The 12646-nt window shown below is 42.6% G+C and overlaps 1 protein-coding gene across 1 annotated transcript in view; it reads right to left on the bottom strand.

Moving 5' to 3' along the window:
• LOC121284562 (cyclic nucleotide-binding domain-containing protein 2-like) overlaps positions 1 to 7800 on the bottom strand; it is a 94705-nt gene extending 86905 nt beyond the window's left edge. The window contains exons 1-2 of the mRNA XM_041200041.1: positions 7613 to 7800; positions 7435 to 7508 (exon numbers count right to left, since the gene is read on the bottom strand). Of these exons, the coding sequence (XP_041055975.1) occupies positions 7435 to 7508; positions 7613 to 7633 (95 nt within the window). The 5' untranslated portion in view covers positions 7634 to 7800. The remainder of the gene's footprint in view (positions 1 to 7434; positions 7509 to 7612) is intronic.
• Between the last annotated feature and the right edge of the window lie 4846 nt (positions 7801 to 12646).

Here is a 12646-nt window from a genome sequence, read left to right on the forward strand (position 1 = left end):
GGTTATGCACTTTGGCAGGAGTGCAAGTCGTTTCAGATTTCCAGCATCCGCAGTATTTTGCTTTCTTTCCCCATTTTTATACTCCCCATTCTCTCTGAAATGAAGGCCAACATTACATTTGCCTTCCCTATTACCTGTTGAACTTGTATGTTAGCTTTTTGTGATTCATGCAGAAGGAATCCCAAATCCCTCTGTACTGCAGACTTCAGCTGTCTTTCCCCATTTAAATAATATTCGGCTCCTCTATTCTTCCTGCCAAAGTGCATAACCTCGCATTTTCCCACATAATATTCCATCTGCCAAGTTTTTGCCCATTCACTTAACCTGTCTATTTCCCCCTGTAGGCTGTTTTTGTCATCCTCACCACTTTCCTTCCTAACTATTTTTATGTCATCCGCAACTTGGCGATAGTACATTCACTCCCCTCATCCAAGTCATTTATATATATTGTAAACAATTGAGGCCTCAGCACTGTTCCCTGTGGCACTCCACTAGTTACAGCTTGCCATACCAAAAACAAAAATGCCCCCTTTATCCCTACTCTCTGTCTTCTATTGGTTAGCCAATCCTCTATCCATGCTAATATACTACCCCCAATACCATGGGCTCTTATCTTATTAAGTAGCCTTATGTGAGGTACTTTATTGAATGCCTTTTGGAAATACAAATATATTACATAGACTGGTTCCCCTTTATCTATCCTGCTTGTTATCTCCTCAAAGAATTCTAATAAATTTGTTAAGTATGATTTCCCCTTCATGAAGCCATGCTGACTCTGCTTGATTAGATTGTACATTTCTAAATGCTCTGCTATTACATCCTTTATAATAGACTCTAACATTTTCCCAATGACAGATATTAAGCTAACTGGCCTTTGGTTACCTGTTTTTTGTCTCTCTCCATTTTTGAATAAGGGTGTTACATTGGCCTTTCTCCAATCCTCAGGGACTTTTCCAGAACCTAAGGATTCTTGGAAGTTTACTACCTGCGCGTCCAATATCTCTGTAGCTACTTCCTTTAATATCCTAGGATGCAACCCATCGGCCTTTAGCCCCATGAGTTTCCCTAGTGATAGCTATTATATTTATTTTCTCACCCCCCAACCTTTTGCCCCTTGATTATTTAGTATTTTTGGAATGCTGTTAGTATCTTCTACCATGAAGACTGAAGCAAGTATTTATTCAACTCCTCTGCCATTTCCCGGTTCCCCATTATTATTTCCCCAGCCTTATTCTCTAAGGGGCTTATGTTCACTTTGGCCTTTCTCTTCCTTTTAATATATTTAAAGAAGCTCTTACCACTAGTTACAGCTTGCCATACCAAAAACAAAAATGCCCCCTTTATCCCTACTCTCTGTCTTCTATTGGTTAGCCAATCCTCTATCCATGCTAATATACTACCCCCAATACCATGGGATCTTATCTTATTAAGTAGCCTTATGTGCGGTACTTTTATTTTCTCCATCTTTATGATTTTTTTGGTCACCTTCTGTTGGTTTTTAAAACTTTCCCAATACTCTAGCTTACCATTAATCTTTGCCACATTGTATGTTTTTTCTCTCAATTTGATACTATCCTTAACTTACTTGGTTAACAAGAGTTGGTTTATCCCCTTCCTGGAATCCTTCTTCCTCACTGAGAGATATCTTTGTTGAGAGTCATGAACTATTTCCTTAAACATCTGCCATTGTTCATCAACCGTCTTTTCCGCTAAACTGTTTTCCAGTCCACTCCAGCCAACTCTGCCCTCATTCCATTGTAATTACCCTTATTTAAGTTTTGGACAGTTGTTTCTGACCCAAGTTTCTCACTCTCAAACTGAATGCTAATTTTTATCATACTAGGTCACTGTTTCCTAGGGGATCATTTACTCTGAAACTTGGAAACATCTCACTATTCCTTCAGTCACTGGGTCATAATCCCTCCCCAAAAGTACTGAGGGTGTATGTACATGACATGGACTGCAGCAAGAATGTGGCTCACCACCATTTTCACAAGAGCAACTAGCAATGGGGAATAAATGCTGGGCTGGCCAGCAATGCACACATCCCATGAACAAATGTAAAAAACTCACCAATAAATGTCATTGCACAGAAACAAATTATTACAGCTCATTTTGAGAAGAATGGAATCCAAAAGTAGGATGGTAACATTAAATCCATATCAAACCTTAGAGTACTGTATGCAAACCTGGTCTCCATATTACAAAAATAATTTATTAGCACTGGAGAAAGTGCATAAAGGATTTATAAGAACGTTGCCAGTACTGAGCAGATGCAACTATTAAGACAGAACAGGTTGGGCCACTTTCCTCCAGAAAATTTAAGGTTGAGGGGTGACGTAATGACAGTCTCTAAAATTATAAAGTTATTTGAAAAAGTAAAGGAGGAACTAATGTGTGCAAGTGAGAGAATTCAAAACCAGGTCAATAAATCTAATAGCGAAGCTAGGAGAAACCTCTTAACCCAAAGAGAGGTAAGAATGTGGAACTTGCCATGACAAGTGAAGGAGATGGTGGTGTAGTGGTAATGTTACTGGCTTAGTAATCCAGTAGTCCAGGCTAATTATTCTGGATGCTTGGGCTCAAATCCCACCATGAACTGGTGGAATTTGAAGCTTGCTCAGTCATGGTTACCAACCATCAATTGATGAGTTTTAGGGAAGAAAATCTGCTGCCCTTACCTGGTCTGGCCTACTTATGACTCCAGATCCACAGTGATGTAATTGACTCTTACCTCTCTGAAATGGTCTAGAAAGTCATTCAATTCAAGGACGTTTAGATGGGCAACAAATGCTGGTCTTGCCAGTGATGCTCACATCTCGTGAAAGAATAAAGGAAAAAAAAAGTTGAGGCAAATAGCTTAACTGCATTTAAGGGAAAACTAGATAAACACATAAGAGAGAATAGAATAGAGGATAGTCTTGAGATGTCATTAAAAATGTTCCTGAAAAATGTGACAGTTTTTGGAGCGGTGGAGATTCACAAATGCACACAGGTTTACAAACAAAGATTCGGAGCCTGTAGTAGAGTCATAAATTGGACACAACGGATTAACTCTGTTTCTCTCTCCACAGATGCTGCCAGACCTGCTGAGTTTTTCCAGCACTTTGAGTCATAGAGTTATACAGCACAGAAACAGGCCCTTCGGCCCATTGTGTCCATGCCATTCATCAAGCACCCATCTATTCTCATCCCATTTTCCAGCACTTGGCCTATGGCATTTCAAGTGCTCATCTAAGTACTTCTTAAATGTTGTGAGTGTTCCTGCCTCTACCATCCCCTCAGGCTGTGTGTTCCAGATTCCAATCACCCTCTGGGTGAAAACAATTTTCCTCAAATCCCCTCTAAACCTCCTGCCCCTTACCTTAAATCTATGCTCCCTGGTTATTGACACTTCCACTAAGAAGAAAAGTTTCTTCCTATCTACCCTATCCATGCCCCACATAATTTTCTATAACTCTATCATGTCCCCCCTCAGCCTTCTCTGCTCTAAGGAAAAGAACCCTAGCCTATCCAGTCTCTTTTCATAGCTGAAACACTCCACGCCAGGCAACATCCTGGTGAATCTCCTCTGCACCTCTCCAGTGCAATTACACCCTTCCCATAATGTGGCGACCAGAACTGCACACAGTACTCCAGCTGTGGCCTAACTAGCATTTTATACACCTTCAACCTAACCTCCTTGCTCTTATATTCCATGCCTCGGCTAATAAAAGCAAGTATCCCATATGCCTTCTTAACCACCTTATATACCTGTGTTGCTGCCTTCAGGGACTTATGGACATGTACACCAAGCTCCCTTTGATCCTCTGTACTTCCTAGGGTCCTACCATTCATTGTATCTTCCCTTGCCATGTTAGTTCCCCCAAAATGCATCACCTTACACTTCTCAGGATTAAATTCCATTTGCCACTGTTCTACCCATCTTGCCAGCCCATCTATATCATCCTGTATTCTAAGGCTTTCCTCCTCACTTTTCATGTCATTTGCCAACCTATTGATCATACCTCCTATATTCAGGTTTAAATCATTAATATACACTACAAATACCAAGGGCCCCAGCACCAATCCCTGCGGTACACCACTCATCACAGGCTTCCAATCACAAAAACAACCTTAAACCATCACGCTCTGCCTCCTGCCACTAAGCCAATTTTGCCAATTTGTCCTGGATCCCATGGGCTCTTACCCTCTTGACCATTCTTCCACACGGGACCTTGTCAAAAGCATTACTAAAGTCCAGGTAGCCTACATCAACTGCACTACCGTTATGTACACAAGTAGTCACCTCCTCAAAAAATTCAATCAGTTTTGTTAGACATGATCTCCCCCTCACAAAGCCATGCTGACTATCCCTAATTAATCCTTGCCTCTCCATTTGGAGATTAATCCTGTCCCTCAGAAGTTTTTCCAAAAGTTTCCCTACTACTGATGTTAGACTCACTGGTCTATAATTACCTGGTTTATCCCTACTATCCTTCTTGAATAATGGTGCAACATCCGCTGTCCTCCAGTCCTCTGACACCTCTCCTGTGGCCAGAGAGGATTTGAAAATTAGTGTCATAGCCCCTGCAATCTCCTCGCTTGCCTCACATAGCAGCCTGGAATACATCTCATCTGGGCCTGGGGATTTATCCACTTTTAACCCCACTAAAACCGTTAATACCTCCTCCCTTTCAATGCTAATTTGTTCAAGTACATCAAAGTCCCCCCTCCCTGATTTTTACACCTACATCATCCTTCTCCATAGTGAACACAGGTGAAAAGTAATCATTCAAAACCTCACCGACATCCTCCGGCTCTATGCACAGATTGCCACCTTGCTCCCTAATAGGCCCTACTCTTTCCCCATTTGTCCTCCTGTGCTTAATATATTTATAAAATGCCTTGGGATTTTCCTTCATCTTGCCCGTCAGTGTTTTTTCATGCCCCCTCTTCGCTCTCCTAATTACTTTTTTAAGTACCCCCCTACACTTTCCATTCTCCTCTAGGGCTTCTGCTGTTTTCGGCCTTCTGTATCTGCCATAAGCCTCATTTCTTTCCCTTAACCAAACCTCTATATCCCTTGACATCCAGGGTTCCTGGGTGCACTTTAAGAATTCCGCCCCCTCTAAGCCTTTCACACTAAAACTATCCCAGTTAATATTGGGGAAATTGAAATCCCTTACCTTTGTTACCCTATTATTGTTACACTTTCCTGAGATTTGCCTATCTGGTCCTCTGTCTCCCCCAGATTGGAGGCCTATAGTACACTCCCAGCAAAGTGATTGCCCCCCTTTTTGTTTTTAAGTTCTACCCATATGACCTCATTTGAGGAACATTCTAAGATACCATCCCTTCTTACTGCAGTAATTGATTCCTTGATCAATAGTGCAATGCCACCTCCTCTTTTACACCACCAACCCCAACCCCCCTAGTCACACCTGAAGATTCTGTACCCTGGAATATTTAGCTGCCAGTCCTGCCCTTCCCTCAACCATGTCTCTAATAGCAATAATATCATATTCCCATGTGTTAACCAAGGCCCTCAATTCATTTGCCTTACTTGTAAGACTCTTTGCATTAAAATAGATGCAATCCAGCCTTATTCCCTTGTGCTTTAACAGATCTATATTTGCTCTGCCTTCCAGACTGACTTAGTTTCTCTTCTATATTTGGCTGTGCATCACCCCTTACTGTACCTCCACTGTATTCCATCCCCCTGCCAAAGTAGTTTAAACCCCCCTCCCCCACCAACAGCACTAGCAAACCTCCCCACAAGGATGTTGGTTCCATTCCGGTTCAGGTGCAACCCAACTTGTACAAGCCCCACCTTTGCCAGAAATAGACCCAGTGATCCAGGAAACTAAAGCCCTTCCCCCTGTATCATCTCTCCAGCCACACATTCACACTCTCTATCCTCCTATTCCTATACTCACTAGCACGTGGCACAGGGAGTAAACCAGAGATTACATCTTTGAGGTTCTGTTTTTTAATCTGCTACCTAGCTCCCTAAATTCTTGTTGCAGGACCTCATCCCTCTTTCTACCTATGTTGTTGGTACCAATGTGAACCACGGCCTCTGACTGTTTGCCCTCCCCTTTCAGAATGCCCTACAGCTGTTCTGTGACATTGTTGGCCCTGGCACCAGGGACGCAACACACCATCCTGGGAGTCAGGTCTACAGCCTCAGAAGCACCTGTCTGCACCCCTCACTTTTGAGCTTCCTACCACTATTGCTCTTGCACTCTTACTTCTCCCACCTTGTGCAGCTGAGTCGCCCACAGTGCCATGAACTTGGCTCTGGCTGCACTCTCTAGAGGAACATTCACCCTCACCATTTTCCAACACAGAGAAACAGTTCTTGAGTGAGATGCACTCTGGGACTTTCCTGATTACCTGCCTGCCTCTCCTCTTCTGACTGGTGGCCACCCATTCCCTCTCTGATTGCATTTCCTTATGTTGCAGAGTGAACACATCTAAAAACACTATCCACTTAACACTCAGCCTCGCGGATGCCCACTGTGTCTCCAGCTGACGTTCAAGCTCCGGAACCCATTGCTCAAGCTGGTCAAGCCAGTGGCACTTCCTGCACATGAGGTCATCCAGACCACAAGGAGTGTCAAAAAATTACACACGGGACTGAACTCCCCTGCCATTCTTTTTGTTTGTTTTTAATTAAAAGGCTATTTCATTAAATTTAAGACTTGCTCTGCTCACCAAAGTCTCGCTCTTTACAGCCTCCTTTTGTTCTTTACAGTCCCCCTCCCCCTTTGTTTTTATTTCAGATCTCCAACATCTGCAGTACTTAGCTTTGACTTTGAGATTCCTCTGTGTGTGTGTGTATACTGATAGCCTCATCCGTAAACCCAAACTCCCACCAACACGCAAAAGTGCACCCACACGCATACATAAGTTTAAACACAGACACAAAAGCTCATCCAATCACCGGCTCACATCTACCCACACGCAGCTCACATCTACCAATACACAAGTTCACATCAAACCACACACGCTGACACAGACAAGTTCCCGCACACACAAGCTCACGTCTACCCGCACAGGTTCAAACACAAGGACTAACAGAGACACTGCTGTTCGCCTTGCTCCGAAATGGCCTTACTGTATTTTCCATTTACACACGGCAACAGTTAGTTAGCCAGTCTTCACTTGCAGCAGAGATTGGGCACTCCCTCAGGACACTCCGTTAATCTACATTTCGTTTGGTATCCTATGTAATCTGCCCCAACCACTATATAATGCCATGGATATTTCACAGGAACTATCACATTCTGCTGGTTTTCTCCAATGATCAGTGGGATCGGGAAGCACCATTTCTAATATGGAGAGGAGCCTTCAGTTTTCATCGGTCGGTGCTCAGTACATGGCAAGTACAGCAAGAGACGGAGTTTGTCTTATTCGGTGTTGGATACATCAGTATCGTTTCTGACTCACCCTTTTAAAACCAGGTTGATCCCGCAAATAGTTTTCACAATCTTGGCAACTCGTTGGAACTCCTGGTACCCTCGCTATAAGCAACAAAACAGCACGGAATTAATTATAAGTAATGTTTGACTTCTCGAACGCTGCAGTGCATTTAAGTGTATGAAGAAGCCGGATATTCAGTTCTAACCTTACTCCTGTCCAGGTACATGTTTCAGAGACCTGGGAGACCAACTTTCCTCAAATCTCGGTCAGTAAGGTGTGGAATATGCTGCTATCCATCCCTTCCGCATTTTTCATGCAAGTGGAAATACTTTGGTGCGACAGTCTGTCTAATAATTTTAAACCATTCAAGCTGGGGTAATTCAGTCTAACGAGTCCGGTTTCTCAAAGGCTGCCGAGTGTTCCAGCGCATATCATTTGGAACAATGTCAACCTGACCAAGCCAATTGCAACATAAGGTGCGCCTGCTTCTGAGGGAGCTGGAACACTCGAATCTCGCCAAATGCCAATCAACCACATGCCCCATTTAACTGCTTGCTCACTTATTTTACGAGCATTCTTTCGATATTTGACAGCAATACATGGCATCTAGAGTTAAAACGAAACTGCAAGTTCTGATAAGACATGCAAGCCCCAAGCCTTAACTTCATTTTATTTCCCATCGATTGCTGGTCAAACCACGTGTATATTTCCAGCATTTTCTGTTTGAATTCTAGAGCATTAGGATTGTAAATTCTCAACTTATGTTTAAAACATTACCTTAGCCGTATTTCTGATATCAAACAGCTGCTTGCTCCAACCGTATAAGGCATGTGCGTCCATCTTACAGCCGTTAGTACAATTGCCCGGGAGTGTAAAAGCTGGCAGCAAACTGTTATCCAAATATTAAGGGTTTTAACACCCACTTGTCAGCTCAGTGACTTTCTAGCGACTGTCCTTCCTGTGGAGGGAGAAGATAAGCCTTTGTTCCCAAGTTGGATCCAAGACTACAACCGTGATCAAGGAAGTAAAAGCAAAATACTGCCGATGCTGAAGATCTGAAATAAAAACAAAGTGCTGGAAAAGCTCAGCAGATTTGGCAGCACCTGCAGACAGAAACAGAGTTATACACTATAGGGTCCTGAGAAAGGGTCATACGGACTCGAAACGTTAACTGTATTTCTCTCTCCCCAGATGCTGCCAGACGTGCTGAGTTTTTCCAGGTATTTTTGTTTTTGTTAAACCATCATCCCCTGGTTTAGTTTATTCTGCTTTTTGAAAACAAAAATCACTTTTGCTGTGAACTAGTCCTCTGGCACTATTCTTTTTCTGGCGGTATATCGATAGATATATACACAAGTGCCTCTGTGATTTCCTCCCTAGTTTCTTTTGGTATGCAGGGGTGCAATCCATCCAGGTGCAGGGTTTTATCCTCCTGAGGTATTGTTAGTTAGTCAACTATCTCCTCTCTTTCTACCATAACTAATGTAATATCCCTCTTGACATCTTCAATTGGTATAATTTACTCTTTATTATTCCCTTCAGTGCAAACTGAAGCAAAGTCTCAATTCAATATCTTTGCCATTTCAGGGTCAACTCCTAAAATAATCTTGTTCATCCCTTAATGGCTCCAACCCTATGATAACCTTTCTTTTGATAATTATAAGCCTATAGAATACAATACTGTTTCTTTTTATATCCTTTGATATTTTCATTTCTTGTTTTCTTTTTGCCTTCCTATTTGTCTTTTTAATATATTTCCTAAGCTCATTGTATCTCCCTGTGCCAACCCCAGTTTTGTTGCTTGTGTACTTTGCATATGCCCTTTTCAGTTCAGTTTTATCCTCACCTCTTCAGTTATCCATGTCATCTCATGTTTGGCTAATTTCTTATTATTTTTAGTGAGATATATTTATCCTGAATTCTATTGATCTCTGGTTTAATTATCTGTTGTTCTATGTCTTTGTCTCTCAATATTTGTCTTCAGTTGCCATCCTAAACCAAATTAATATTGCCACTATATGTTTGTTTCCCTGGGGAGATTCTGTCGGCACCTTTACTGCTATTTTTATTCAACTTTGAATAAGGTACAGTTTTGGACTGGAGACATGGACTTTCCAATGTGAAACCCTCCATTCCAGTGTATTCCAGATCATAATAACTCGCTGTGTTTAAAAAGAGAATAATTTCCCAGGTAGCTTTTTTAACCAATGACCTGTCTCTTCTGGTTGCAAGCCCTCCAGCCAGTGGAAACAGTTTCTCCCTATCTACTCTATCAAATTTTTCATAATTTTGAATATCTCTATTAAATCTACTCCAACCTTCTAGGCTCTAAGGAAAACATTCCCAGATTCTCCAGTGAATCCTCTAACCCTCTAAGGACTTAACACCCTTCTTTTTTTATTCATTCATGGGGTGTGGGTGTTTCTGGCTAGGCCAGCATTTATTTCCCATCCCTAATTACCCTAATTAAGGTGTTGGTGAGCTGCTTTCTTAAGCCACTGCAGTCCCTGTGGTGTAGGAACACCCACAGTGTAGTTTGGAAGGGAGTTCCAGGATTTTGACCCAGCGACAGTGAAGAAACAGCAATATAGTTCCAAGTCAGGATGGTGTGTTACTTGGAGGGGAACTTGCATGTGGAATTGTTCCCAAGCATCTGCTGCCATTGTCCTTCTAGGTGGTGGAGGCTCCAGGCTTGGAAGATGCTTTCGAAGGAGACTTGATGAGTTGCTGCAATGCATCTTGTAGATAATACATACTGTTGCCACTGTGCGTCAGTGGTGGAGGGAATGATTGTTTATTGTGGTGGAGGGGTGTGATTCAAACGGTTGCTTTATCCTGGATGGTGTTGAGTTTTTGAGTGTTTTGGAGCAGCATTCATCCAGGCAAGTGGAGATTAAGAGTTACTCTTCACAGAATTCCCAGCTTCTGAACTGCTTTTGTATCCATAGTATTTATCTGGCATGTCCAGCCCAGTTTCTGGTCAATGGTAACACCCAGGATGTTGATAGTGGGGGATTTAGCGATGGTAATGCCATTGAATATCTAAGCAAGATGGTTAGCTTCTCTCTTGTTGAAGATGGTCTTTGCCTGGCACTTGAGTGGCACTAATATTGCTTGCCACTTATCAGCCAAAGCCTGAATATCATCCAGGTCTTGCTGCATATGATCACAGACTGCTTCAGTATCTGAGGAATTGTGAATGGTGCTGAGCATTGCACAATCATCAGCGAACATCGCCACTTCTGACCTCATGATAGAAAGAAGGTCATTGATGAAGCAGCTAAAGATGGTTGTGCCTAGGACACTATACAGAGGAACTCCTGCAGCAATGTCCTGCACTGAGATGAGTGACCTTCAACAACCACAATCATCTCCCTTTGTGCTCCTATGACTCCAACTAGTGGAGAGTTTTCCCTCTTTTTCCCTATAAGGGAGGAAGTTCCAGGATTTTCACCCAACAATAGTGAAGGAACCACAATATAATTCCAAGTCAGGATGGTGAAAGATCTGGAAGTGATGGTGTTCCCATGTGTCTGCTGCCCTTGTCCTTTGAGATGGTAGAAGTCGTGGGCTTGGAAGGTGCTGTCAAAGAAGCCTTGCTGAGTTTCTGCAGTGCATCTTGTAGATGATACACACTACTGCCACTATGCATCAGTGATGGAGGGAGTGAATGTTTGTGGATGGAATGCTAATCAAGTGGGCTGTTTTGTCCTGGATAGTGTTGAGCTTCTTGAGCGTTGTGGGACCTGCACTCATCCAGGCAAGTGGAGAGTATTCCATCACACTCCTGACTTGTGCCTTGTAGATGCTGGACAGGCTTTGGGAGTCTGGAGGTGAGTTACTTGCCATGAGATTCCTAGCCTCTGACCTGTTCTTGTAGCCATAATATTTATATGGCTAGTCCAGTTCAGTTTCTGGTCAATGGTAACCCCCAGGATGTTGACAGTGGGAGGTTCAGCAATGGTAATATCATTGAATGTCAAAGGGCAATAGTTAGATTCTCTCTTGCTGGAGATGGTCATTGCCTGGCACTTGTGTGGCGTAAATGTTATTTATCAATTGTGACTCCAAGCCCCGTTATTGTTCAGGTCTTGCTGCATTTGGACATGAACTTCTTCAGTATCTGAGGAATCATGAATGGTGCTGAATATTGAGCAATCATCAGCAAACATTTCCACTTCTAACCTTATGATGGAGGGATGGGCATTGATGAAGCAGCTGAAGACGGTTGGGCCAAGGACACTACACTGAGGAACTCCTGCAGTGATGTTCTGGAACTGAGATGATTGACCTCCAGCACCTACAACCATCTTCCTTTGTACTAGATATGACTCCAACCAGCAGAGAGTTTTCCCCCTGATTCCCATTGACTCCAGTTTTGCTAGGGCTCCTTGTGCCACACTCAGTCAAATGCTGCCTTGATGTCAAAGGCAGTCACTCTCACTTCACTTCTGGAGTTTAGCTCTTTTGTCCATGTTTGAACCAAGTCTGTAATTAGGACAGAAGCTGAGTGGCCCTGGCAGAACCCAAGTTGAACGTCAGGGGGCAATTTATCGCTATGCACTGTTGAGTACTCCTTCCATCACTTTACTTTCTTGATTACCTTCTAAATATATGGTGCCTAGAATAGAACACACTACTCCAGATACAGCCTAACTGATTATATATAAAGGTTTACCATAACTCTCTTGCTTTTGTACTATATACCTTTATCTCTAAAACCAAGCATCCTCTATGCTGTTTTAACGGACTTATCAACTATATATAAATATAATATTTATTTATGTGAATTCCCACATCTCTCTGTTCCTGAATCCCATTTAGACCTGCTGCATTTATTTTATATTGCTTCTCCTCATTTTTGCTTCTAAAATGCATCATAAATGTTACAAAAGGATATGCAAGGCTTCAAAGACTTCCTGGAGGTGAATAGGGAAATATGTGAACTACAGGCTGTTGAACTACATCTCACTTCCACCAGGAGAACAGTGCTATTTGCACCAATCAAAGTCACCTCACTCATGTATTTTTTGCAATTAGATCCATCCAGGCAGTATCTGGTGATGTTTGTCACACTAGTTAGATAGCAGCACAGCATTTTATAAAGGTTACTTCTATGGGATGCTGCCTTAATGAGACAAGGTTGAGTAGTGGGTGCAGGAGTGTGAGCCCATGCTGGCCATGTTTCGCAATATCTGGGGCTCTTTGTGGGATCAGCACACAAAGAATTAAAACTGCT

Source organism: Carcharodon carcharias, chromosome 1 (assembly GCF_017639515.1).
Source record: "Carcharodon carcharias isolate sCarCar2 chromosome 1, sCarCar2.pri, whole genome shotgun sequence".
NCBI classification, from domain to species: domain Eukaryota; kingdom Metazoa; phylum Chordata; class Chondrichthyes; order Lamniformes; family Lamnidae; genus Carcharodon; species Carcharodon carcharias.